The sequence below is a fragment of the Martes martes genome, assembly GCF_963455335.1.
Source record: "Martes martes genome assembly, chromosome: 4".
In the NCBI taxonomy this organism is placed as follows: Eukaryota; Metazoa; Chordata; class Mammalia; order Carnivora; family Mustelidae; genus Martes; species Martes martes.
In genome coordinates this window covers 109,398,208-109,425,209 of record NC_137891.1, presented here as the reverse complement: position 1 = coordinate 109,425,209, position 27,002 = coordinate 109,398,208, and the positions used below count along the sequence as shown (strand labels likewise).

Here is a 27,002-nt window from a genome sequence, read left to right as displayed (position 1 = left end):
CTCTTGGCTAAATGAATTATATCCTTTTTTACTGTTAAGTGGGAGAAATAGAGTATTTCAGTTAATTAAATCAATAATACAGTTGATATTTAGGAAAATCTACAATATTCCAGGAATTCTACCAGCAGGGGGAAAAAAAAAGGATTTTCTTATACCACCATTTTCATCATACAATGCTTATTAAATACCCTCAAGCAAATAACATTACCTTTACCAAAATGCTCAAAGACAATACCTAATATTCAGCACAGAAGTATAATATTTAATACAATGATAAGGTACAAGTATAAGAAGGACATGAACTGTAATTTTTTTTTAAGATTTTTTTTAAAGATTTTATTTTGACAGATGAAGATCACAAGTAGGCAGAGAGACAGGAGGAAGCAGGCTCCCTGCTGAGCAGAGAGCCCAATGCAGGGCTCGATCCCAGGACCCTAGGATCATGACCCAAGCTGAAGGCAGAGGCTTTAACCCACTGAGCCACCCAGGTGCCCCATGAACTGTAATATTTAGAATTTAATTCATTGACCCAAGCTGAAGGCAGAGGCTTTAACCCACTGAGCCACCCAGGTGCCCCATGAACTGTAATATTTAGAATTTAATTCATTGTCTTTGAGTAAGTAATCAAAACCATGAATATGTCTTTTGTATTTAAAGAAAAAAAGAGAGAGAGAGAGAGAGAGAGAGAGCTATAAGAAGATACCTGGAGGTTCTTTCCACAGTTTGGCGACCGTGGCCATTGCTGCTATAAACATTGAGGTACAGATGGCCCTTCTTTTCACTACATCTGTATCTTTGGGGTAAATACCCAGTAGTGCAATTGCAGGGTCATAGGGAAGCTCTATTTTTAATTTCCTGAGGAATCTCCACACTGTTCTCCAAAGTGGCTGCACCAGTTTGCATTCCCACCAACAGTGTAAGAGGGTTCCCCTTTCTCCACATCCTCTCCAACACACGTTGTTTCCTGTCTTGCTAATTTTGGCCATTCTAACTAGTGTAAGGTGGTATCTCAATGTGGTTTTGATTTGAATCTCCCTGGTGGATAGTGATGATGAACATTTTTTCATGTGTCTGGTAGCCATTTGTATGTCTTCATTGGAGAAGTGTCTGTTCATATCTTCTGCCCATTTTTTAATATGATTGTCTGTTTTGTGTGTGTTGAGTTTGAGGAGTTCTTTATAGATCCTTGATATCAACCTTTTGTCTGTACTGTCATTTGCAAATATCTTCTCCCATTCCGTGGGTTGCCTCTTTGTTTTGTTGACTGTTTCTTTCGCTGTGCAGAAGCTTTTGATCTTGATGAAGTCCCAAAAGTTCATTTTCGCTTTTGTTTCCTTCGCCTTTGGAGACATATCTTGAAAGAAGTTGCTGTGGCTGATATCAAAGAGGTTACTGCCTATGTTCTCCTTGAGGATTCTGATGGATTCCTGTCTCACGTTGAGGTCTTTTATCCATTTCGAGATGCCCTTCAGCGGATGAATGGATAAGGAAGATGTGGTCCATATACGCTATGGAGTATTATGCCTCCATCAGAAAGGACGAATACCCAACTTTTGTAGCAACATGGACAGGACTGGAAGAGATTATGCTGAGTGAAATAAGTCAAACAGAGAGAGAGTCAAGTATCATATGGTTTCACTTATTTGTGGAGCATAACAAATAATATAGAGGACAAGGGTAGATGGAGAGGAGAAGGGAGTTGAGGGAAATTGGAAGGGGAGGTGAACCATGAGAGACTATGGACTCTGAAAAACAACCTGAGGGTTTTGAAGGGGCGGGGGGTGGGAGCTTGGGAGAACCAGGTGGTGGGTATTAGGGAGGGCACAGATTGCATGGAGCACTGGGTGTGGTGAAAAAACAATGAATACTGTTACGCTGAAAATAAATAAAAAATTTAATAAAAAAAAAAAAAAAAAAAAAGAAGATACCTGGAGGGGCACCTGGGTTGTTTAGTGGGTTAAAGCCTCTGCCTTTGGCTCAGGTCATGATCCCAGGGTCCTGGGATTGAGCCTGGAATCAGGCTCTCTGTTCAGCGGGGAGCCTGCTGCATCCCGCCCCCGCCCCCGCCGCCTCCCTGCCTGCCCCTCTGCCTACTTGTGATCTCTGTCAAATAAATAAATGAAATATTAAAAAAAATAAAAAAAGAAGATACTTGGAAAGACAGATGACTTTAAAAAAAAGAGCTAAATGATCAAATAGTTTGAAACTTCTCAAGAAATTATTACATTGTTTTTCACTTCTTCCTTTGTTGTTTTTTTCTTTTTATTCTTCCAATTATTTTACTTCAAAAATGTTACTGATGTAATACTATATTCATGTTACAAAATGGGCTAACCTGTAAAATACAACAATTTTAAAAAACTAATCCCTGCACTCAAAGGTTTTTAATATACTGTGCTTGTGTGGGGGGCAAGGGAGTGGGTATATGCACACAACCAAAAGTAATAAAAAGAAAACTATATTCAGTTCTATAAACGATGTAGAAAACATTTTGCTATATATGAACACAGAATAAACATTTATCTTTGCAGGATGAGTATGAGTGTCTTATGTAAGAAGTGGCATTTGAGATGAATATTGTAAGTATTGACTTTACCATATGGAGACAGACTAAAAAATTTTCTCAGTAAAGTCAAGACTATGAGCCAAGATATAATGATGGAAGAGTACAGGTTACTTTTGAGGGATATCCAGATATTTGGTGGCAAGAAATATCTATAAAGTAGTAGATTTAAGGCTAAAGGGGTAGATTTGGACAGCCAGTATAGCTTGTTGAAAGTCATACAAAGAAAATTGGACTTATTCTGAAAGCAGTAACAGCCACTAAAAATATTTGAGACTGTTACAACTTGTTTTTAAGAAGTGTTACCTGGTTTGGAAAGTTTGTCATGTTTGAGTACCATATTCCTAAGAGAAGCAGAATGATTTTGAGCAACAGAAATAACCACCATGGGGACCAGGATTACTCTGACTGACATGATTAGCATTGTCTCCTAATATAATCAAACTGTTTAGGAATCAGTGCCAACTTAGTGAACTTGGAATCAGAAACAGGACATTTTAAAGCAAAGAAACTTATCTGTTTATCTTCATGATATGGGCTCCAAGAACTCCAGGTTCATTTATTCAGGTGTGTTTGAAGAGATACCACCAATATTTCCTCAGATTTTTTTTTTCCTTTCTATACTTGCAAAATTGACCAGTCCTTATTACCTGCTTCTGCAGAACAAGATGCAGTTTCTATAGATATGTTAATATGATCAAAGAATAATTACCCTACATCTATTTTAACTCCTTCTGGGGGCTTTGCTTGAACTCATTAAATGATGATTTAATGGACTCTCAGCTGGAATTCCATTTCCCTCATTTTTGAATTCTTGGGAGCCATCTCATAATTATACCTGAGTACTTGTAAGTGACACTAGATTAGACAACATTACAAATTTTTTTAAAAAGTGGACTGCCAAAATCATGCCCTTTTTTTGGCTTAAAAATTAAATTAGTTTTATTACTTTAAAATAATCTACTAAAATTGTGCACAATCCCTAAACAACTTCAGTTTTTAATCTGTGGACAGAAGAGTGTGGTCTAAAAACCTTATTCCATTTTCTGCTAAATAAACAGAAAGTATACATGATTGTGTACAATTTAGAAACTCCTGATTAAGAAGCTAATTAAGAATAACTTTTACAGAGAAGAATTCTGGCTCTAAGAAGGCACAAGAGATTTAACTAAAGGCCACAATGTAGCAAATTTAATACCACAGTTTCTCAATGGACTTTCTTAATTGTAATTATCTCTTCTTCAGCTGTTAAAATATTTGAGAATCATCATATTTAAAAAATATATATTTTCTTAAGGTAACTGGGGAAAAAAGCCAACTGGTAGTAACAGTAAGAAAAGTGAGGCTAAATATAAAAAATAATTCTTCAATAGTATGCAGTCCCCACGTTCATGATCCTTAAACTGGACAACTCAATGTAGGCAGGTGTCATCGGATAACTTGTTGGCCTTCAGTCATTGTGTCTGTAACAGCTTTTGCTGTTCAAATATGGATGTTTGCATTTGTTACATTTTCCCTACCTGCTCTATAAAATCCACTTTCCACGATTTAGTTGCATTTCCTAGTTTCCTTAAAGCTTTCTTAATCTTTATTTTCTTATCCGTTTAAGGGCCATTTTAAGAGTTAATGGCATAGATTATACTAAAAGTTGAAAGAAAAAAAAAGAATTGGGCATGCAGTATTTTAGCTATTACTACTACTACTACCAATATCACTACCATCAATGTTACTAATCCAACCTAGTTCATTTATAGTATAATATCAGTTTTATAATAATTTAATATCTACTTTCTCCTAGGTTTGGTCAATATTGTAATACCCCCCCCAAATTGCCAACATGTTTCAATATCCTATCAATTTATTTTGGCAAATAGTTAAAACAGTTGCATTAAAAATCAATAATTAAAAAATACTTAGAGAGTTTCTAGTATGTGGCAGACTTTTTTGTGGGCACTGCAGATCTATGGACAAACCAGAAAGAATATTCAGCCTGCAAGAATTTGACTTCTAATGACTAAAACAAACATGTAACTAGTCACAGGGAAGTGCTATAATATAGTATATAGTCTAGTCTGGACATTCAGATAGGGAACAAAAACACAGTGGTGTGAGAATTAGCAGAAGGAAGCAGCTTCATTTATCCAGACTAAAGAGTGAGGGTAGGGTTAGACCATTAGAAGAGTACTACTCGAAGTAGAAAAAAGAACATGTAGGCTAACAACTGAAATAAGAAAATGACAGTTGTAGGTCCAGGCAACACTATGTCCAAATATTGAGAAAAAAATTTTTAGATGAGGTAAAACTGAAAACAGTTCAAGATGGCTGAAACACACAATTTAACACTCAAAGTGACTGGAAACACAAGCTCAATGTTGATCAAATCATGAGGAGCCTTGATTATTTTAAGGAGGTTTTCCCTTATCCCAAAGGAAATAGGAAGCTATGGCAAAGGAGAGAGGGTTTAATGAAGGAATGGCATCACGAGCTCTCATTTTAGAAAGAGCACTATTTGTGTTGTAAGGATAATGATGTCTGGGGAAACTTTTAGGAGGCTACAGCAGTTGTCCAGTATCAGTAAGGGTGGGGAATGGTATAGTGAAAAGTGAGTTCAAGAGAAATCTTTGGAATAGATACAGATTTAAGCATTTGGTGGTGAGACAGTGATTATCTCTATAAAATCTTCCTGAGGTTCCTGCTCCCTTTGTGTCTATTGTGACTGCAATAATGGATTTTATTGCTATTTCCTCTGTAATCCTCTCTCTCTCCCAAGTATTAAAATAAAAAATTCAGGAAAAAAAACAAAAATCAAAAAACCTCATCAGAAGAATATACAAAGTTTTCCCATTTATCTGAGGGTATGTTAGTGGATGATCCTCCCCTTATATGTTTGTTTAATCTTTTCACCACTGTTATGTTTTCTGAGAATACCAGAGGTAAATTATTGGAAAAGGGAAAGAACATGGGCTTCTCTGAAGCAAAGGCTAAAGAGTCAACTCTTCAGTCATCTAGAACAGATATTCTAAAACCTGACTCTAGAATAAATCACCCAAAGAACTTTAAAAAAGAAAAAAGAAAAAATTATACTTATGTCCAGCCCACTCTGACTACATCACACCCCTCAAATTATATGATACTATTGTTCTGTTTGAAACTCTTATAATTTTCATGATTGAAATTAAAATTAAGCTAAAAACTGAATTTGATCTCTCTGTATTTTTTAATTTTTACCACAGTGCCTAGAATACTGCAGTTATTAAATACTTACATATATCACTCATCAATTACTTATTGATAGGTGTTGGGCATGCTATGGGAAAAAGGCAATTAGTACTTCAGGATGTTTACAACATAAATCAGTGGCTTCCAAACACTGACTATTAAAGCTACATTTAAAAAATACATTTTTTTGGTAATATGCAGGGTACATGTGCAAGCACACACACCTAAAACAAACACACACCAAACTGAAAACATTTTTCACAAATTAATACTTCCCTTAACTATGAGCAACACACTTAGATATTTTCTATTTTTTGTGTTCATTTTTGTAAAAATTAAAAAAGGAACGATGTTTGGAATCCATTATATAGATTTCAATACCAACCAAAGAGAACGACCAAATACTTTGAAAAAGCCTTGCACAGTAGATGTTCTAACTTATTTCTGCACATTTACAGTAACACACTCTGCAAGTGCTTTTATTTAAAAAAAAAATTAGTCTTTTAAGAAATCCCAATTGTCTCAAAACAACTCATTCCAGTTAGAAAAAGATACAGAGCTTTATATCACTTATCTTTGTTTCACTTAGAAGAAACTAAAGCTATCATGGGTAAAACGATGTAAGTCTCACAATGGTATTTATTCAATGTGATGATTTCTTTAATGGACTCTGTTAGCATTAGTTAGGGAAAAACCTGAAAGTGATCAACTTTCACCAGCAATATCATACATATTGTAAAAATCAGGGAACATGAGAATATATTTTTGTTAATGCAACTAATTTATCAAGCTGTCCTTCACAAGTCATATTTAACACAAAAAAAGGCCTTTTTTCTTTAAGACAAACTAACATAGAATGGACAATATTTATGAATATAGATGATCTATAAATAGTATTTCCAACTACAGAAAGAGAAAATTCTCCATTTTCATTAAGTGACCTATGCAAACAATATGTAAGCATTAAGTTCTAAGAATGAATTCTTTGCTATTCAGTGCTTTACTAAGCTCCCTGAATAAGGAATCCAAGTGTCAAATACCAATGATGATGCACACATTTGGCACAGTGACATTTATTTCTTTTCAATCTCTATTTTTATCATATATTCCCTTCCCTATAGTAATAGAAGTTTAATGGGGGCATGTGTCCACCCAGCTAGAGACTATATTTCCCAGCATCCTCTGCCGCTAGGCATGTTTATGTGACCAGGCTGTGGACTATGAGATAAAAACAAAACTGATACGTGCAACTTCTGGGTCATAAACTTAAAAGGAAAAAAGCTACCTTCCTTACTTCCCATTTTTGTTAGCAGGAATGTGGGCAGAGTGGCTTATCTATTGACCAAAGATGGAAGTCAAGCATTGAGGATGGTTCACACTGTTAGATGAGAGAGACTAAACATATATCTTGTTTGAACCACATTTTCCTTTGTAAAAGTGACCAAATCCACATTCTAAACAATGTAGAAGTCCTATTCCAAAATTGACTTCTCCAAACTGAGTGGAAAAAGGTAGATGAAGTGAGTGAAGTTTAATTACAATATAGAAGCATGGTTAATGAACAAAAGCTTGTAAGGATGTGAGGCTGTCCAAGTAATAGGCATTTATATGGTAATAGAAAGGTCATAAACTCCCAACTCGGCAATCAAGAGTGTCAAATAAACAATTCCTGGAGGTAACGCTACTTGTCTTCTATAGACAGGAGCTTTTTTTTTTTTTTCTTTGACAAGATGAAACTTTCTTGTATATATTTCATATAAAATACTGAAATAGAACATAACTGCATTCTACACATCACTACACCAAAATGTCAAAAGATTCACTTCCCAGCGTGAAAATGCACAGCAACATAAATATGAAAGGACTCCACATTTTAAATGCAGTATTCACACCTCAGTGCAGAGTGAAATGGAGTATTGTGAACGGATGTGGCATTATCAAATAACATATGTAAGGAGATTTAATGGAATGAAATTTAAAAAAAAATTAAAACATTATTGACTCTAACAGATGGAAGATATTTCTACGTTAAAACCACTCAGACCAATAAATCACTTAATTGTTTCAAATTTTTATTATAATCTGATTATGCAGTTAATTTGGAGATATTTCAATGTATTTACTTGGCACTTATCTCTCCAGTACAGAGATTCTTTGTAGACAACATTTGTAGAGATCACAAAACTGCATTAACATATACTATTCCATCAATGGAAAACCTATCTTTTCTGTACAACTGCTGTAGGAAACAACAATGGTGAATGATAAATAGCTATTTTCAAACATCACCAAAATTTCATACCTATTGCCTCACTAAATTTTCCATTCATTATTCACAAAGCGTCTTTGAACCTGTTCTTATTGAAAGTAACAGCAACTTACTGACCCAAAATTGCTGGTATTAGTAGAATATACTTCATAGGTGCCTGACTTATTTCTTTATGTTACTTCCTGTATCTTAATTCACCATACAAACGTAAGTTGAAAGTAAAACCAAAGTTGGCGTAGTGCCTTTAAAAATGAAACCTATGAAAATATCAGACCTTTTCTCCCTATTCTTGATCTACACAGTGATTACTGTATTTAAATGAAGATAATATAGAGAAATAGGGATGACTCAAGTTCCCGAAGGGAAGGAGGTTCGTTACAGACATTTAGAAGCTAGAAGGTACAGTAAAAATTTATTTTCCTCTCCATACTTTTCATCTATATAAACGGAGTGACAGAGATAGTCTTAGACTTGGTAGCAATTAACTAGTAAGAGAATACATGGATGGCATCTTGATAAGAAAAATTTAGTGGACTGAAGAGCATTCCTGATAACTTCACTCTAGATATGATGTGAGTAAGGAAAGCCCCAAAACAAATGTTATCCACTGAGAGATCACTCAAAGAAGTGGAACAATTTTCATCGCATGTAGCTTTATTATTTAGCTATTCACATTTAAGGAGTGTGAACTGTAGGAAAGACAAACTGGAAGACAAGAGGATGGACTTAGTTTGTATGCCATAATGGTCCCCAGTATGGGAACATGAAGGAATGAATACAAAGTTCATGAGACAAAGACTAAGTTAAATCAACTCTTTGCTCTCTCTGGTCTTTCGGTAAAACAATAAGTGAATGGAGAAAGTGGTACACCACTCAAGCTCTGTGTAACATGCAGACAAAACAGGCAGCCATGATACACGTGAAGTGCCTTAGCAGCTCTACGTTGTCCATGTGACTTTCCAAAGTATAACTGAGCATTTTTAAAATTCAGCTAAATATGAAAAGTCTAGGAAATTTTGGAAAAAGATGAATAGAACAAACAAAACCCAAGCCAATTCTGTCCTTTATTATCTATTTGGCCAATTGTTTTTATCATAAAGAGAAAGCCACAGCATCTAGACATCATTAAGCCCAAATTCTGAGCTTCCATGGCATGACTGAAGAACATCTTGTGTTTTAGAGATGATCACTGGTAATGATGGCATAGGGAGAGAAGGGGAAGTTTAAAAATGGTCTTGGCAATGTCTACCCATAGTGAAGGTGAGACAACACAGTTATAAATAGAAAACTTTCTTTAGCCACTCATTCCTGTCTGCTCCCCAAACAGATGTAACTTTTATCGTGGAAATGTCTGCAGGCAGTTATTCTGGACACCGTCAGGAAATTTTTTAAAAATTACAAAGAAAAAATATTTAAAAGCAAGCTACTCACCTATTCCAATGAAAGCAGCTTTATACCCTTCTTCTTTCAAAGTGCTAAGAGTTATTTCATTTGCTGAAAGGCTTTTGCCACAAATTATCTATAAGAAAAAATGTTTCAATAATGATGTTTTGGCATTTGATTAATTAAAACTCTAACATCAAAAAGAACAGAAACTCAATATATAAAAAATTCCATATACATGTGAACATATTTTTGTCTTCTAGTATATAGGCTTACATATACAAAACATTATATAAGTAGAACACTAACATGTCTTGCTTAAGGACTAGATGCAGTTTTGCCTTTTAATGAAGTAGCAGAAGAAAAGCTGGTGTATTTAAAATCAAGTCAGTAAACTTTCATAGCTTGATTAGTATGTTCAAGGCACTATATGGGACACTTTAAACAATAAAATGATAAATGAGACACAGTTTCTGCCTCGATGTATAATGAAGATATGTGCAGAAGATGTACATAAATAAATATAATATAAAACAAAGTGTGATTAGCACATGTCTGCAGGAATTCAAGAGGACAGAGAGATTCATTATGGCTGAGTTCACAGGATGAGAATAAATAGAGGTAGCAGGATTTTAATAGGGCTTTTAAAAATAATAGATAGAATTTTGACAGAGGACATTGTCTAGGGAAGATGAATAGAGTTGGGAGGCAGAGGGTAGACACCACTATTAAAAGTCATGATACTTTGTTCAGTTCCCAGACAAGAACCGATTTTCAGATCTGGAACCTACTAACTGCAGAAGGTGGCCAAGTCCCCAGGAAGAAGGACCCTGCAACATCCTGTCACATTAATACTGTAATGATTCCCTTAGTCCTTCTCTAAAGGGAACTATGACCATTTACCCAGGTGACTGTAAGCCGGAGAAAGGGCAAATAATCACACGTTTCAAGGACATGGGACACAGATTCTTCACTGACACTGATACCCAGAGATGCAAGAGTGGGGAACTACAAGGAAAAGGTAAAAAATGGATCCTAGTAAAATTCTGGCTCCCTGTGGGACCACTGAGATCACAGCCCTAGGGAGTGGTCATCCCCCCAGTATTCAACTGCTTAAGCAAAATTGCTATACTTGTCAGTTGAAGTAATCCCTACATTGGGTCGCTTGCTGGTCTGTGCAGAAAGAGCTATAAAAGCTACAATAATTGGGAAGGCCAGAGAATTTTGAAATCCCAGTCGAGAGAGTAAATCAAACACACCACCATATCCTGGGGGTGGGTAGGATGGGGAGAGATGGTGGTGGCCCATGTTATATTTCTCTGTAATTCACCAGGCTGGCTCCTACTGAGACCAGATGATTCCTGAAGAATAACTGTAAACTACTGCAGGCACAACCAAAGAGTACCCCTGATTGCAGTTTCTGTGACGGATGTGGTATTATTGCTAAAGCAGATTAATAAGGCCACAGGTACACTGCATGGGGTATCCTTTTCCATCCTGCTTCTGAGAAAAAGGAATCAGAAAGAGTTCACATTCACAGGGGAAAGATAAGAATATTCATTTATAGTTTTGCCTCAGGAATATGTCGACTCTCTGCTGTAATAATATATGTAATCTGAAACTATCTGGCCATTCCACAGAACATCACAGTGATCCATTACACTGAGAACACCAGGCGTATCGGACAGCACGAGCAAGAGGTGGCTAGTATGTTGGAGACTTTGTTAAGACACATGCACTGAGAGGGCAGACAATGAATCCTAAGAAGATCAAGGACTAGTCACTGGATTGAAGTTGAGATGTCTACTTGTCAGGTGTGTGACAGTATAGCTTTCCTAAAGTAAAATATTTTGTTGCAATTTTGTTCTCATTTACCACTATAGAGAAGGAAGCATAACACCTGGTAGGCTTCTCTGGGTTCTGAAGATAGCATGTTCTGAAAAACAAAAGCCTCTAAACTGAATCACAGAGGAAGAACAAATTTTACCCATGAAACAATAATCGAAAATAACCTGTACAGAGTACTTAACTAAGCGCAAGGCTCTCTTCTAAATATCTCATATATGGACTCATTTAATCTTTACAATTAGTCTTGTGAAGTAGTTGGTATCCTCATTTTACAGATGATGATACTAAGGAACAAGAGGGCTTAAGCAACATTTATCAAGATTGCATCTATAGTCCAACTACAGAGCCAGCATGAGTAACAACTGTGATCTTATGTTTCTGAGGTAAAAGGGGAATGACAGAAGTGGCACCATTTTCAAAGGCATAGAAAAACAGATTACATGTGAAGACCTACTGGAAATGTAGTGTTTCTGGAATATAAAGGGCAAAGCAAAGAATAGAAAGAGAAAGTAGGAGAAGATCTCTGGGATTGTGTCATACAGGGCCATCTTGTTCTCCTAAAATACTAATCTACTTTTATATTGGGAGATAGAATAAATGTCTGGAAGTTTATAAGCAGAGGACAAAGTGAGATTAATAACTAACATTCAGAACTCTGGAACATATCAAATATTACAAAACAAATTAAAACATCAAGTAAGCACATACTATTAAAGGTGCTTTATAGTATCTAATAGTGTGTATTTGTATTAGAACTAGTAGAATTAAACACATACTAAATGTATCTAATACCAAAGTTTCTGAATTAAAATTTATTCTAAATTTTTAAAGAAGATTTTTTCTTTTATTAAGCTATTTCTCATTGTAGAGATAGAAAGTTTTACTGTTTATTTTATTAAATAAATAACCTTAATACCAATATATAATAAAGGCAAGACATAAAAGAAAACTCAAGGTCCAAACATTCTAAATAAAGTTTTAGCAAAAAGAGTAAAACTGCCATCTCCAAAGTTGAGCTGTGGAATGCCCTGCTGATGGCTTAATTCATGGAAGTGATCCTCAGAATCCCTGACTCTAGGTTTAGTTTATCTACTGCTTCAGCGGAAAGATTCAGAAAAGACCCCCATCCTCCCTGAGGTGGTGTGTGTGTGTGCAGTTTAGTTTAGTATTGGCACTATATGATTTATCAAACATGAACAAAGACATCCCAATCCTTCCACTCTAGTAGAGTGAACATGTCTGAGTTCATAATGTACAAGAAAGAAATACAGGTATTTCATATTTCTGCAGCCCATTTTCACCTTAGTAGGCAATACTATGCAACTGGGAAGAACAAAAATAAGTTGAATTATACTTCAGTGTACTGAAAACTGTAAAGACAAGTCACTTGACTCTTGGTGTTAATATACTGGGATTGGGACCAGGAAGACTTCACCATACTATGGATGGACACTGTGAGAAAGATGGATAATAGCCATTGGGCAGCAGCTCCATGATGGAAATGAGACAGCAATAATAATAATATTCAGTGAAATGACAGGCACCAGTACTCTTCTCTGCCTGTGCTGGGGAACCTACTCAAATTTCCCTTTTCTAAAAGCCTTGGACTCCCAAACATTTGTCATCTAATCAGTAACTAAATCTCAGTCACAAATAAAAAGGAAAAAGACTCTTTGACAAAAAAAGTTAAAATTTTGTTTACATTATGCCTTGGGAAACTGAGCTGAAATGTGTAACATGTAACTAAAGCTATTATTACAAGACAACTACAAATACCGAAAACATTCCTGTGGCTGATATACTATGAAATCGTAATATTATTTGTTAAATAGATATGATGTTAGAAAAATGCCACATGCTGAGCATTTTGTTTCTGTTTTTGTTCCTTTTAGTCCTCTGTACTTCTATATATGTAATAGTTCATCTTGATTTTTCTTAAACATGGATTACAACATATTATGTACCTTCCTCTAGTGGCTTTAGTAATATAGGACTGAGTACTAAAACTTTGTAGCTAAATTCAGAATAAATTCACTCTACTTCAAGCTCAGGATAAGAATTATTACTATTCAAATATAAGGGCTAAATATAGTAATCCCTGAGCCAAATTTCCATCTAAGATCCCCTTTGGGACTTCATGGAACTTCCTTTACATATCCATAACACGTCTTCATATATATGTAATAATAATATTTGTAATGGAGATAAAGGTTTACAACTTTGTTTTGGAATATTCTTCCTTCAAAGAAAATATATGATACCCATTATTAAAAATACAGATAAATGCTCCCATAAAACGGCAAGAGTTTGCAAAGTGGATGAAACAACAGGACCCACCTATATGTCTACAAGAGATACATTTGGAACCTAAAGATACATCCAGACTGGAAGTGAAGGGATGGAGAACGATCTTTCATGCCAACAGACCTCAAAAGAAAGCTGGGGTAGCAATTCTCATATCAGATAAATTAGATTTTAAGCTAAAGACTGCTGTCAGAGATACAGAAGGACACTATATCATTCTTAAAGGGTCTATTCACCAAGAAGATCTAACAATTGTAAATATTTATGTCCCCAATATGGGAGCAGCCAACTACATATGCCAACTGTTAATCAAAATAAAGGGTCATATTGCTATCAATACATTAATCGTAGGGGATCTTAACACACCACTCTCAGTAATAGACAGATCGTCCAAGCAGAAAATCAATAAAGAAACAAGAGCTTTGAATGACACACTGGACCAGGTGAACCTCATAGATATATACAGAATATTCCACCCTAAAACAACAGAATACTCATTCTTCTCGAGTGCACATGGAACCTTCTCCAGAATAGACTACATACTGGGTCACAAATTAGGGCTCAATCTCAAAACTGAGATTATTGCCTGCATATTCTCAGACCATAATGCTTTGAAACTGGAGCTCAACCATAAGAAAAAGTTTGAAGGAATTCAAACATTTGGAAGCTAAAGACCTTCCTGCTGAAGAGCTTTTGGATGAACCAGGAAATCAAAGAAGAACTTAAACAATTTATGGAAACCAATGACAATGACAATGAAGACACATCGGTTCAAAACTTAGGACTTAGGCAGTCCTACGGGGGAACTACATAGCCATCCAAGCCTCACTCAAGAAACCTGAAAAATCCCGAATACACCAACTCTCCTTATATCTTAAAGAACTGGAAAATCAACAACAAATTAAGCCAACCCCACGCAAAAGAAGGGAGATAATCAAGATTAGAGCAGAAATCAATGAGTTAGAAAGTAGGGATACAGTAGAACATATCAACAAAACTAGAAGGTGGATCTTTGAAAGAATCAATAAGATCGATAAACCAGTAGCAAAACTAATCCAAAAGAAAAGAAAGAGGACCCAAATTAATAAAATTATGAATGAAAGGGGAGAGATCATGATAATACCAAGGAAATAGAAACAATCATCAGAAATTATTATCAACAGGGCGCCTGGGTGGCTCAGTTGGTTAAGCGACTGCCTTCGGCTCAGGTCATGATCCTGGAGTCCCAGGATCGAGTCCTGCATCGGGCTTCCTGCTCGGCAGGGAGTCTGCTTCTCCCGCTGACCTCTCTCTCTCACTCTCTCTCTCTCTCTCTCTCAAATAAATAAATAAAATCTTAAAAAAAAAAAAAGAAATTATTATCAACAGTTATATGCCAATAAGTTAACCAACCTAGAAAAAGTGGATGCATTCTTGGAAACCTATAAACTTCCAAGACTGAAACAGGAAGAAACTGACAACCTGAATAGACTAATATCTAGTAATGAGACTGAAGCAGTGATCAAAACCTCCCAAAAAACAAGAGCCCAGGACCTGACAGATTCCCTGAGAAATTCTACCAAACATTCAAAGAAGAAATAATACCTATTCTCCTGAAGCTGTTTCAAAAAATTGAAGCTGAAGGAAAACTTCCAGACTCTATGACAAGCACTACCCTGATCCACAAATCAGGCAAAGACCCCATCAAAAAGGAGAATTTCAGACCCATATCCCTGATGAATATGGATGCCAAGATGATTCTCAATAAGATCCTAGCTAATAGGATCCAACAGTACATTAAAAAGATTATCCACCATGACCAGGTGGGATTTATCCATGGAATGCAAGGGTGGTTCAACATTCGCAAATCAATCAATGTGATAGAACAAATCAATGAGAGAAGAGAAAAGAACCATATGGTCCTCTCAATTGATGCAGAAAAAGCATTTGACAAGATACAGCACCCGTTCCGGATTAAAACTCTTCAAAGTATAGGGATAGAGGGAATATTCCTCAACTTCATAAAATCTGTCTATGAAAAACCCACAGCAAATATCATTCTCAAAGGGGAAAAACTGACAGCCTTTCCATTCAGATCAGGAAAACGACAAGGATGCCCACTCTTGCCACTGTTGTTCAGCATCATACTAGAAGTCCTGGCAAGAACAATCAAACAACAAAAAGAATAAAAGGGTATTCAAATTGGCAAAGAAGAAGTCAAACTCTCTCTCTTTGCAGATGACATGATACTTTATATGGAAAACCCAAAAGACTCCACCCCCAAATTACTAGAACTCATACAGCAATTCAGTAATGTAGCAGGATACAAAATCAATGCACAGAAATCAGTTGCTTTCTTATACATTCTAACAATGTATTTGTATCAATGTATATGTATCAGTGTAATTATTCTGACAAAGAAAATATAGAAAAGGAAATCAGAGAATCGATTCCATTTACTGTAGCACCAAGAACCATAAGATACCTTGGAATAAACCTAACCAAAGAGGAAAGGATCTGTACTTGAGGAACTACAGAACACTCATGAAAGACATTGAAGAAGACACAAAAAGATGGAAAAGCATTCCATGCTCATGAGTCAGAAGAATAAACATTGTTAAAATATCTATAATGCCCAGAGCAATCCATACTTTCAATGCCATCCTAATCAAAATTACACTGGCATTTTTCAAAGTGCTGGAACAAACAATCCTAAAATTTGTATGGAACCAGAAGAGACCCCGCATTGCTAAGGAAATGTTGAAAAAGAAAAACAGAACTGGGGCATCACATTGCCTGATTTCAAGTTTTATTACAAAGCTGTGATCACCAAGACAGCATGGTACTGGCACAAAAACAGACACATAGAACAGTGGAACAGAGTAGAGAGCCCAGATATGGACCTGCAACTTTATGGTCAAATAATCTTCAACAAAGCAGGAAAAAATATACAGTGGAAAAAAGACAGTCTCTTCAGTATTTGGTGCTGGGAAAATTGGACACCAATGTGTAGAAGAATGAAACTCAACCATTCTCTTACACCATACACAAAGATAAACTCTCGAAATGGATAAAAGACCTCAGTGTGAGGCAGGAATCTATCAAAATCCTAGAGAAGAACATAGGCAGTAACCTCTTCGACATCGGCCACAGCAACTTCTTTCAAGACATGTCTCCAAAGGCAAAGAAAACAAAAGCGAAAATGAACTTTGGGGACTTCATCAAGATCAAAACCTTCTCCACAGCAAAGGAAAGAGTAAACAAAACAAAAAGGCAACCCACGGAATGGAGAAGATATTCACAAATGACACTACAAAGGGCTAATATCGAAGATCTATAAAGAACTCCTCAAAGTGAACACTCAAAACACAGATGAACATGTCTAAAAATGGGCAGAAGACATGAACAGACACTTCTCCAAAGAAGACATACAAATGGCTAACAAACACATGAATAAATGTTCATCATCATTAGCCATCAGGGAGATTCAAACCAAAACCACATTGAGATACCACCTTACATCAGTTAGAGTGGACAAAATTAACAGGATAGTAAACAACATGTGCTGGAGAGGATGTGGAGAAAGGGGAAACCTCTTGCACTGTTGTTGGGAATGCAAATTGGTACAGCCACTTTGGAAAACAGTGTGGAGATTCCTTAAGAAATTAAAAATAGGGCTTCCCTATGACCCTGCAATTGCACTAGTGGGTATTTACCCCAAAGATAAAGATGTAGTGAAAAGAAGGGCCATCTGTACCTCAATGTTCATAGCAGCAACGTCTACAATTGCCAAACTGTGGAAAGAGTCAAGATGCCCTTCAACAGATGAATGGATAAAGAAGATATGGTCCATATCTACAATGGAATATTACGCCTCCTTCAGAAAGGATGAATGTCCAACTTTTGTATCAACATGGATGGGACTGGAGGAGATTATGCTGAGTGAAATAAGTCAAGCAGAAAAAGTAAGTTATCATATGGTTTCACTTACTTGCTTTAGGAATAATGGAGGGCATTAGGCGAAGGAAAGGAAAAGTAATTGCGGGAAGTCAGAGGGGGGAGATGAATCAGGAGCAACTGTGGACTCTGAGAAACAAACTCAGGGTTTTAGAGGGGATGCGGGTCAGGGGTTGGGTGAGCCTGGTGGTGGGTACTAAGGAGGGCATGTATTGCATGGAGCACTGGGCATGGTTCATAAACAATAATCTTGGAACACTAAAAAAATAAAATTAAATTTAAAAAGTAATAAAATAAAATAAAAATACAGATAACAATATATATGATCTTCACATTGTGATAGACTATTCGGCTAAACAGATAAAATATTTCCAGAATCCCTAAGATAGGAGATCAAATGGAAGAATTTTAAAAATATTATTTGCCTTCTTTAGACACAAAAATTATTTTGTAGGTATTGATACATTTCTCTCCTTCCAGTAGAGTTATGATATAATTTTATATTATTTTCAAATAACATTCTATAATAATAGAAATGCTTCAAATAACTATAATAAGAAAGAAGATGCTGTAGAGAGGTTATCACGAACAAGATCTCAGTTAGGTATTTTTACTCAAATTATGAAACAGAAGATATGCCTAGTAATTACAAATTAACTTTAATTAAGTTCTATCAAAATGTTTTGAGAAATGTGAAATATAAAAATATTTAGAAAAAATAAAAAATGTTTATGCAGATTTACATTTTTAGCTTTTAATAATGAAGTCATTAGAAATACTGTAAAGATTGAAACAAAAATATTTATAACCACATATTTTCTAAATTGCAAAACAAATAAAAAAAGAGTATCTAATCTAAAAGTTAGTGACACCGTCTGACATGAATATCATAAGAGACTTGGCAAAAGTCTACTAGGGTTAAAAATAATTTGTAGTGGTGTATATTAACATTTTTATATAAAATAGATTTTATAAAAATACAGCTAAGATGCTATTTCTTCTAAAGAATAAGCAATTTTATTATACTAGATCCTTCGAAGCAAAATAAGCTGAGTATACTTGAGAAATTAAAAATTATATATTCTGCTGCTAAGTAAAATAAAAAACAAAAATTTGAATTCTATCACAAGAATATATGAACAGATAAAAATATTACCCTAAGCAATTCTGTGCAAAAGGAAAAAACAAAACTATAATTATTCAAGAAAAATAACAATAATAATATTAATGAAAATATAGAGATACTGAGAATGGTTTATTCAAAAAGAAATTAATAATTAAAAATCGTTTCTTTATTCAACCCAGAAAAAAGAAAAGTAAGTGTACAACTCAAGACATTAAAACAGAAAAATAAGTGTAAGGATAGCAGGAAGAAAGAATTAATAAAGTCAGCAATTAGACAATAAGAAAACATAAAACTGAGAGGTGGTTCTTTTTTTTTTTTTTTAATTTATTTGACAGAGAGAGAGATCACGAGAAGTCAGAGCAGCAGGCAAAGGAAAGGGGAGGAAGCAGGCTCCCTGCTGAGCAGAAAGCCCGACACGAGACTCGATCCCAGGACCCTGAGATCATGACCTGAACAAAGGCAGAGGCTTAACCCACTGAGTCACCCAGGCGCCCAAGAGGTGGTTCTTTTAAAGAAAATATTAACTACAGAAACTACTACCTATTCTTATCAAGAAAAAAATTAAGAAAATACAATGTAGAAGTTTAGAAATCAGAGACACAGATGAGATACAGAGGAGATTATCAGAGACACAGATGAGATATTTCTATTGCATAGAGGATAATGTATTTAAATCTTTGCTAATTATTCCAAAAGTCTCAGTGAAACAATTTTTCCCTAGGAAAATACATATTGGCCAAATTGACATGAGAATGAAATACATGAAAAGACTAATAACCATTAAAAATAAAAAGTCGGGGGCACCTGGCTGAACCAGTTGGTGGAGCATGCGGCTCTTGATCTCAGGGTTGTGAGTTTGAGCCCCACGCTTGGTATAGAAATTAGTTAAATTAGTAAAATTTGAAACATTTTTTTTTAAAAGGTAAAAGTTCCATCTCTCATAAAAAGGCTTTAAGGTCAGAGTGACAAAATTTTCAAAGTTAGTAAAATAGTTAAGTCTCATCTCAAAGCAATATTCTTACCAATAAGAAAATAATGAAATGCTGGGAAATTTATTTTTATAAGGCTACCATAATTCTATTACCAAAACTCACAAAGATAACAAACATAAATAAATGAAGCAAATGGGCTTTCAGTATATTTGAAACTATGCAAGGACATCAATGGTATTTGACTATCCTCTGCCTATTTCCCATTTTTATACCAGTTACATAAATAAATACAGGAAATAGAAAATATTTAAAAAGACTAACAGAGCAAATGTATATGTACAGATATAATAAAACCATGCAAAAGTGGATACATTCCAGAATGCAAAGGTTTATATAATTCAATACATTAACTAAATATTTAATGTTTAAGGGATTTAAAATGGCATTTAAAAAACTTCACACCCCTTCCCAATAAAATTTTAATATTCTAGGTCTAGAAAAATAAAAGTCTGTTAAATATGATTAAAAATGTTATCTCAAAAACAAAAAAAGATGCCTTGTATTAACACTCTTTTCTAACATACTAGAGATTCCAGCCAAAGAAACAGCAGAAGAAAAAATATATGATATATAAAGAATGTATAAGAAAAAATATACAATATATAATGTACAAATAGAGAGCAAATAAAAGTCTCATTATTTTCTTGTGACAATACCTGACTGGAAAAATGTAAAAATTTAAAATTAAGAAGAATCAATCTATCAAGGTATTAGATATGAATAAATTGAAACTATTCAAAAGGAAATTTAACTAAGAACATAATCGGGAGTAAAGATGATTTAAACTTGGCTTTGGGTATGATGAGTTTATGTTATTTGGACGATAGATGTGCTCATTAAACTACTAAGAATATAGAACTAGAGTTTGGGGATCCTGGGTGGTTCAGTTGGTTAAGCATCCAATTCTTGGGTTTTTTTGTTTTGTTTTGTTTTGTTTTAATATTTTATTTATTTATTTGACAGAGATCACAAGTAGGCAGAGAGGCAGGCAGAGAGAGAGGGGGAAGCAGGCTCCCTGCTAAGCAGAGAGCCCAATGTGGGGCTTGATCCCAGGACCCTGGGATCATGACCTGAACCAAAGGCAGAGGCTTAACCCACGGAGCCACCCAGGCAACCCCTGACTCTTGGTTTTGGCTCAGGCCATGATCTCAGGGTTGAGGCACTGAGCCTCACATCAGGCTCTAAATGCAGTTGGGATTCTGCTTGGGATTTTCACCCTGTCCCCTGCCCCCACTGCCTATTCATGCTCTCTCACTATCTTTTTCTCTCTCTAAGATAATTAAATAAATCTTAAAAAAAAAATATATATATATATAGAACTGGAGTTTGAACGGATGGTTTTAGAATAGTAATCATACTACTTCGCAAAAGTAAATTCTCAGTTATTATCTGTTGAATAAATGCAGCAAACCTATTAGAAAGAAAAACTGAACACCAAGATAATGCTAGACATTGAAAGCCAGAAACACATGCATACATACATCTATACAGACAGACAGACACCTACACACATATACACACATACATGAGAATGTGTCATATGCTGCACAGGAATCAAACAGTATGGACCCAGAGCAAAATTCACTTCATTGCCAGGAAATCATTGTTGACTTAAAAATATAAAATGTTAGTTGGGGCGCCTGGGTGGTTTAGTGGGTTAAACCTCTGCCTTTGGCTCAGGTCATGATCTCAGGGTCCTAGGATCGAGCCCCGCATCGGGCTCTCTGCTCAGCAGGGAGCCTGCTTCCCCCTCTCTCTCTGCCTGCCTCTCTGCCTACTTGTGATCTCTCTCGCTCTGTCAAATAAATAAATAAATCTTTAAAAAATATATATATATAAAATGTTAGTTGAGAAGCAGAAACAGAAGGAATGTTAAGAAGAATCTGGTGAGGAGAAAAAGGAGGTAATAAGTTTAGACCTTTTAAAAAAATACATATCTTCTTATGGCTGAAGTTTGTAAGTCATAAAAGCTGCAACTATCCTATCCTGCAAGTCCTCAAAGCGGAAAAGGAATCTCATTGCTGCCTCTCCTCGTAATTATACATATAATTCAATTTTTACAAAGCAAGTTTTAACATCTCTCTTTCTCATCTTAAAACAACCTGAAAGGTGGACAAGATAATATTAACCTCATCTTTAATTTAGGTTCTAATTTTTCTTGATAATATGATAAATTCATGAGGTTTAAAAACCAAATGTTCAAAATGGTTGTAAGTTCTTCCCACACCTTCCCAAAAGCAAACTTATGCTATCAGATTCTTCTCTTTCTAGAGATGTTCTCTGCATATATAAGCAGAAAAGTTTCTATTTTACACAAATGGTAGTACATACTGTTACCTTTGAACAGATATGGACCAAATCTAGGGATACTAATTGACTTTGTCATAGTTATCTGACTATAAAATTAGAAAGTTGCATGACTAAAGCTAAAATGTGTATTTTTCTGGCACTTAGTACATTCACTACTACTATGTCCATGATGGGTTTCCTAATGAGAGTAATGGGTATGCCCTCATTTATGCAATATATCTGGTACTGCAAAAATTGAATGTGATTTTGCAATTACTTATAAGATAAATTTAGAAGTGCTTTAAATTAATTTCTGATTCATCTTCAATTGGTACTAACACCCAGTAAATTAGTTTACACTTAATATATTTGTTTGAGTCCCAATAAATAATTTCCTTATTTAATGAGATTTAGGTAGGCACTTATATTCAGAATGAAAGACATTTAAAGAACTTTCCAGAATATATTTTTAAAAAGCAAATAATCATCCTTAAATGATCTATTTTGAAAACTATTTTTGAACGCCAAGCTTTCATAAATTTGTGCACAGTTGTTCTGTGTACTTACTTGTTATAAGGTTTTTTGTTTAGTGATTATGTGTAAATGCTTTATCCCAACCACTGCCAAACAAAATGTAATTAAAAGTGCAAAAGCACAAAATTTGTTTTGAGTGTTTCCCCTTTTGATTATTTTAGTTTTAATTTCTAAATGCAAGAGCCACAAGTTTGTTAATCACTTTTCAAAATATCTTTTGCATGTACTTACAGAATATATTATGTAAACCAAAGTACTTTATTAATGTACTGTGTATATCTATGATATATAATTAACATTTTTGAAACAAAAATAGCAATATGTTCAAGTGAAGAGCCAGAGTTTAATACTCGTAATAATAGAAAGGAATAGGAATATCTACAAACAAATTCTGAAAGTATAAATGTTAACTTCTGGCCAGCTTTAAAAGAATAACATTTATTTCACAAAACAATGAAAAACACAAAGCTGTTGCTTTCTACCACACTGATTTGCTTCTTATGTTAAGAAAGGACTATCACATTAACACTACTGAAATGATGCATATAATAAATAAAATAAACCTCTCTAAGAAATTATGGTCCAAATTGTGAAATACAAATATTTCAGAGTGCACACAACTTGCATGAAAAAAATGTGATTAAAGAAACCAAATCCTTCTATTAGCTGCAGTGAACCCCTAAAGCAATTTAGGAATTTGTTTCTTACAGACAATTAATCACATGCAGGCGTGCCAGATGAGAACTATTGATTGCCCTTTTCCAGGCTAGTGGCATTCAGACAGTAGACAGACAAATGCCCTAAGCAAGGAGAAGCATCTTTCTGATTCTGCCTGGTGTAGCTTTTAATTGTTCTCTCCTAAAATGTGTGACATTTTGCTGTTAATCTTTAGTGTAGAGCTTACTCCTTTCTCTTTGAGCAATATACATGTGTTATGTTTTTCATTTACCTTTACACCAAGGTCCTTCATAAGCTCAATCTCAAAATTCACTGCATCATATGACAGCCGGAACTGAGGGATTTCGGAAATACTGGGGGAAAAAAAGAAAAGTAAAAGAAACATTTGTGGAAAAAATCACTAATCTTTAAAAAATGCAACATGTCTATACTGATCAGTATTAAAGGAACAAACCCCTTTTCTAAGAGTATGTTCACGTCACATAAGTGTGAGAACATCCAAATTTTACACGCATGACACAATATTATATGAACAACAGCAGAAATAGTAGCAAATGATATGTAAATAAATATAAAAAATGGAAAACAAATTGGTCAAAACAATTGGTCAAAAGCAATTCCAACACTTTAAAATTTATTAAAGTATTTAGTTGAATTCTCTACCAATAATCCTATGAATTCTTAAAATAACAAAAGCTTAAAAACACAAAAATTAGCTGAAACTCATTTTTAGTGTTTAATATACATATATACATATACCTATATACATATATATTTCACAAATACACCATAAGCTTGTTCAAATTCAAATCTAAACTTTGTGTTACCATGTTGTTTCAGATATTATGGGATTGGTTCCATGTGATCCATAAAACACTCTTTATAGTAAACCAATCTTCTTCTATTAAAGCAGGAGGTGTCCCAAAGGATACAGTCATTAAAAAGTAATCCTATTTAATAGCAGTGCTTGCTGTTTGCACTTAAAAAAATGAGTCCTAAAATACAGTCATTTCAATAGTGTAATAGTTTATAGAGTATCAAAGTTAAGGGCAAATAACTCTTCATGTTTTGTAGCAATAAAAAGACTATATATGTTCATGAACATATAGTAATTCATTTATTCAGTTATCTACTTATTCAATAAGCATTTACAAAGAGCCAGACACAGGCAATAGCTACAGGGACTTGATGGTGAATTTTACCAAATTCCCACTTTCGATATACTCTCCTGGGGTAAAGTTACATACTGGGGAAAATTACATAAACAGATAATTACAACAGAATGTAGTACATGCAATGAAAGAGATATATCTAGGGATTATGGAGATAAATTTGTAAAATAAATAAATAATTGTTGAAGATGAACCTGATGGATCATTCAGTGCTAAGTCTTCTAAAGCACATGCAGATTTTTCATTCTTTGGTGACTTAAGAACTTAACTGTTCAATTACTTTTCATACATAAAACAATTAGCAAGATACCATGCTCAGTGCTACAGAAAATGCAACATATTAAATGGTGTAAAAATCAATGCCCTATACTAAAGGAGCTTTCCATCTAATTAGGACATAAGATTATAATTAAGAGTAAATTTGGGCCTAGGTCAAAGATAAAAATCTGACTTGTGGACCCTAGCCATATTACGTCAAAGTCATCATAATGCTCTGGGCACCACAGAGGGGCCTTCGTAGGGTATTACAGGTGAATATGGACAGTTGTAATTGTGACACATTTTATTCACCAATGGATGAGGTCAGTAGACAGAAGGGAAATATATACACATACACAGAACTATTTGACAAATGTAAAGTATCAATGTGAACAACAGTGTTTCAAAGGAGGAGAGGCTTATTATGGGATGAGATAATCTGGTAGGTGAAATGTGATAAATGATCAACTTTCAGTTAAGTGAAAAAGAGGGAAAGCATCCGAGGACAAAGAAAATGACAAGGAGGAGGAACAGAAAGGGGAGGAGAAGAGAGTGCATACTGTGTTCAGGGAATGGCAAATGAAGCAGAGGAGTGTCAGGAGGCTTTAGCAGTAACACCACAGCCCTGCAGTCAGATTCTCTGATTACTAGATGAATTCCTCTTTGTCTCAGAGCTTTAAATGTCATCTACATGTAATAAATTTCACATTTTTATCCTCAGACCTAAATTCTAGACCTTCAGGTTCACTTGGATATCTAATAGTTCTCTCAGATTTATCATGCCCCAAACTAAACTTTGGGTCCTCCATCCTAACACTGGTCCTCAGACAATTCCATTTTATGGGTTGCTCAAGCCCCAAATCCCATCATCTCTATTCCCCTACCAGCATAATTCCAAACCCAGGTGCATACCGTAAGTGGGTATACTGATTTAGACAATTTAAAAGTTATAAGACTGATTAAAATAAACCCATTTTGTATTTTCACCATGAGCTGCTCTCAACAATGTCACTGATAGTCTAAAGTCAGTCTACCAAAAATCTTTGGTAGATCTAAATTCTAAATAATCACTGTGGTTGCTGTAGAGTTCTAGTAACGTGTGTATAAGCTTTAAATTGTTCCATTTTTATTATCCATCCTTCAATAAACATTGAGATCTACAGGGAAGTTAATGTGGGAAATTCCGACTAAATAGTGGCCACTGGCACAGTCTGGTTCAGTTATAAGCATTCCTTATTCCAACTGCCCTTAAGTGGCCTGTGTCTCCACCCCTCACTATTACATGTTCTAATGTTTAAACAGTTGACTTGGAATTGATAAAATGATAGACATGACACAATATGAATTACTTCAACTCTTTAATCTTGGCCAACTATGAAGAGTTTTTATTTCAAATTAAAATTAAAATAGTGAAACCATGTGAACTATATCTTTAATATCGAAATTATTTCAATTGTCAATGTCTTTTTTATAGGAATGAATCAAAATAATTTTATTACTGATTATTACATGATTATTTCTGAAAATAACTTTACTGCATAGACTAGGCAATAAACATGTTTTTAAAAAAAATCTATTCCAGGCATCAAATGTGCTAGATACACATCAATAAGCTGAAAGAAAAGGAAAACAAACAAACAAACAAAAAAACCAACACTAATGCATTTATTTAAATGAAAAAAGGAAAAGAAAAAAGGAAAACTAATGCATTTATCCTCACCTGACATATTCTATGTTTAAAAGAAAAAAAAAAAAACCTAATGCAATTATCCTCATCTGACATATTCTATATTTGGTTTACTGTTTGTTATTGTCTGCCTGCTATCACTAGAGTGTAAGCCCTATGAGAACAAGAACTTTGTTTTGTCTACTTTTGAGCTCTAGTGCCTGAGATAATTACCAGCACATGGAAGATCAATAAATATGGAAGGAAGGAAGGACAGGAGGGAGGGAGAAGGTATGTAATATCAGGTCATGGCTTTCTGTGCCAAACTAGATGCACTGTCTCCTAGATTACGAGGAGCTACTGAGAGATTTCAAACTGAAGACTGATATAATCAGATTTGAAAAATTACAAGAAAAATGAATTTGAGAAAGACAAATCAGGAAGCAAAGAGAACAATTTGGAGGCTACACTGTAGTGGTGAGATGTTAGGGGCATAGGGGTAAAAGGGCATTTTAAAAAGTATTCACAAAATATAAATTGCCAGGATACTGAAGAGTAGTGCAAATAATTCCCATATGTCTTGATAATGCCATCCACTGAGAGAGTAAACTCAGGAAGAGGAGCAATATTGGTATGATGAAGTTTATGAAGAGATGTCCAGGATGGGAATGTATGGCCAGGACAGAGAGAGAGGTTAGGACAAATACAGATTTTTAAATAATTTGCATGTAAGTGGCAACTGAAACAAGGAGAGTAAATGAGATC

General features: G+C 34.8%; 1 protein-coding gene across 1 annotated transcript in view; it reads right to left on the bottom strand.

The window, feature by feature from the left end:
* Positions 1 to 27,002, bottom strand: part of DPYD (dihydropyrimidine dehydrogenase) — an 842,461-nt gene that overhangs the window by 571,047 nt on the left and 244,412 nt on the right. Inside the window, exons 7-8 of the mRNA XM_080800117.1 lie at positions 23,413 to 23,494; positions 9,483 to 9,570 (exon numbers count right to left, since the gene is read on the bottom strand). Of these exons, the coding sequence (XP_080656243.1) occupies positions 9,483 to 9,570; positions 23,413 to 23,494 (170 nt within the window). The remainder of the gene's footprint in view (positions 1 to 9,482; positions 9,571 to 23,412; positions 23,495 to 27,002) is intronic.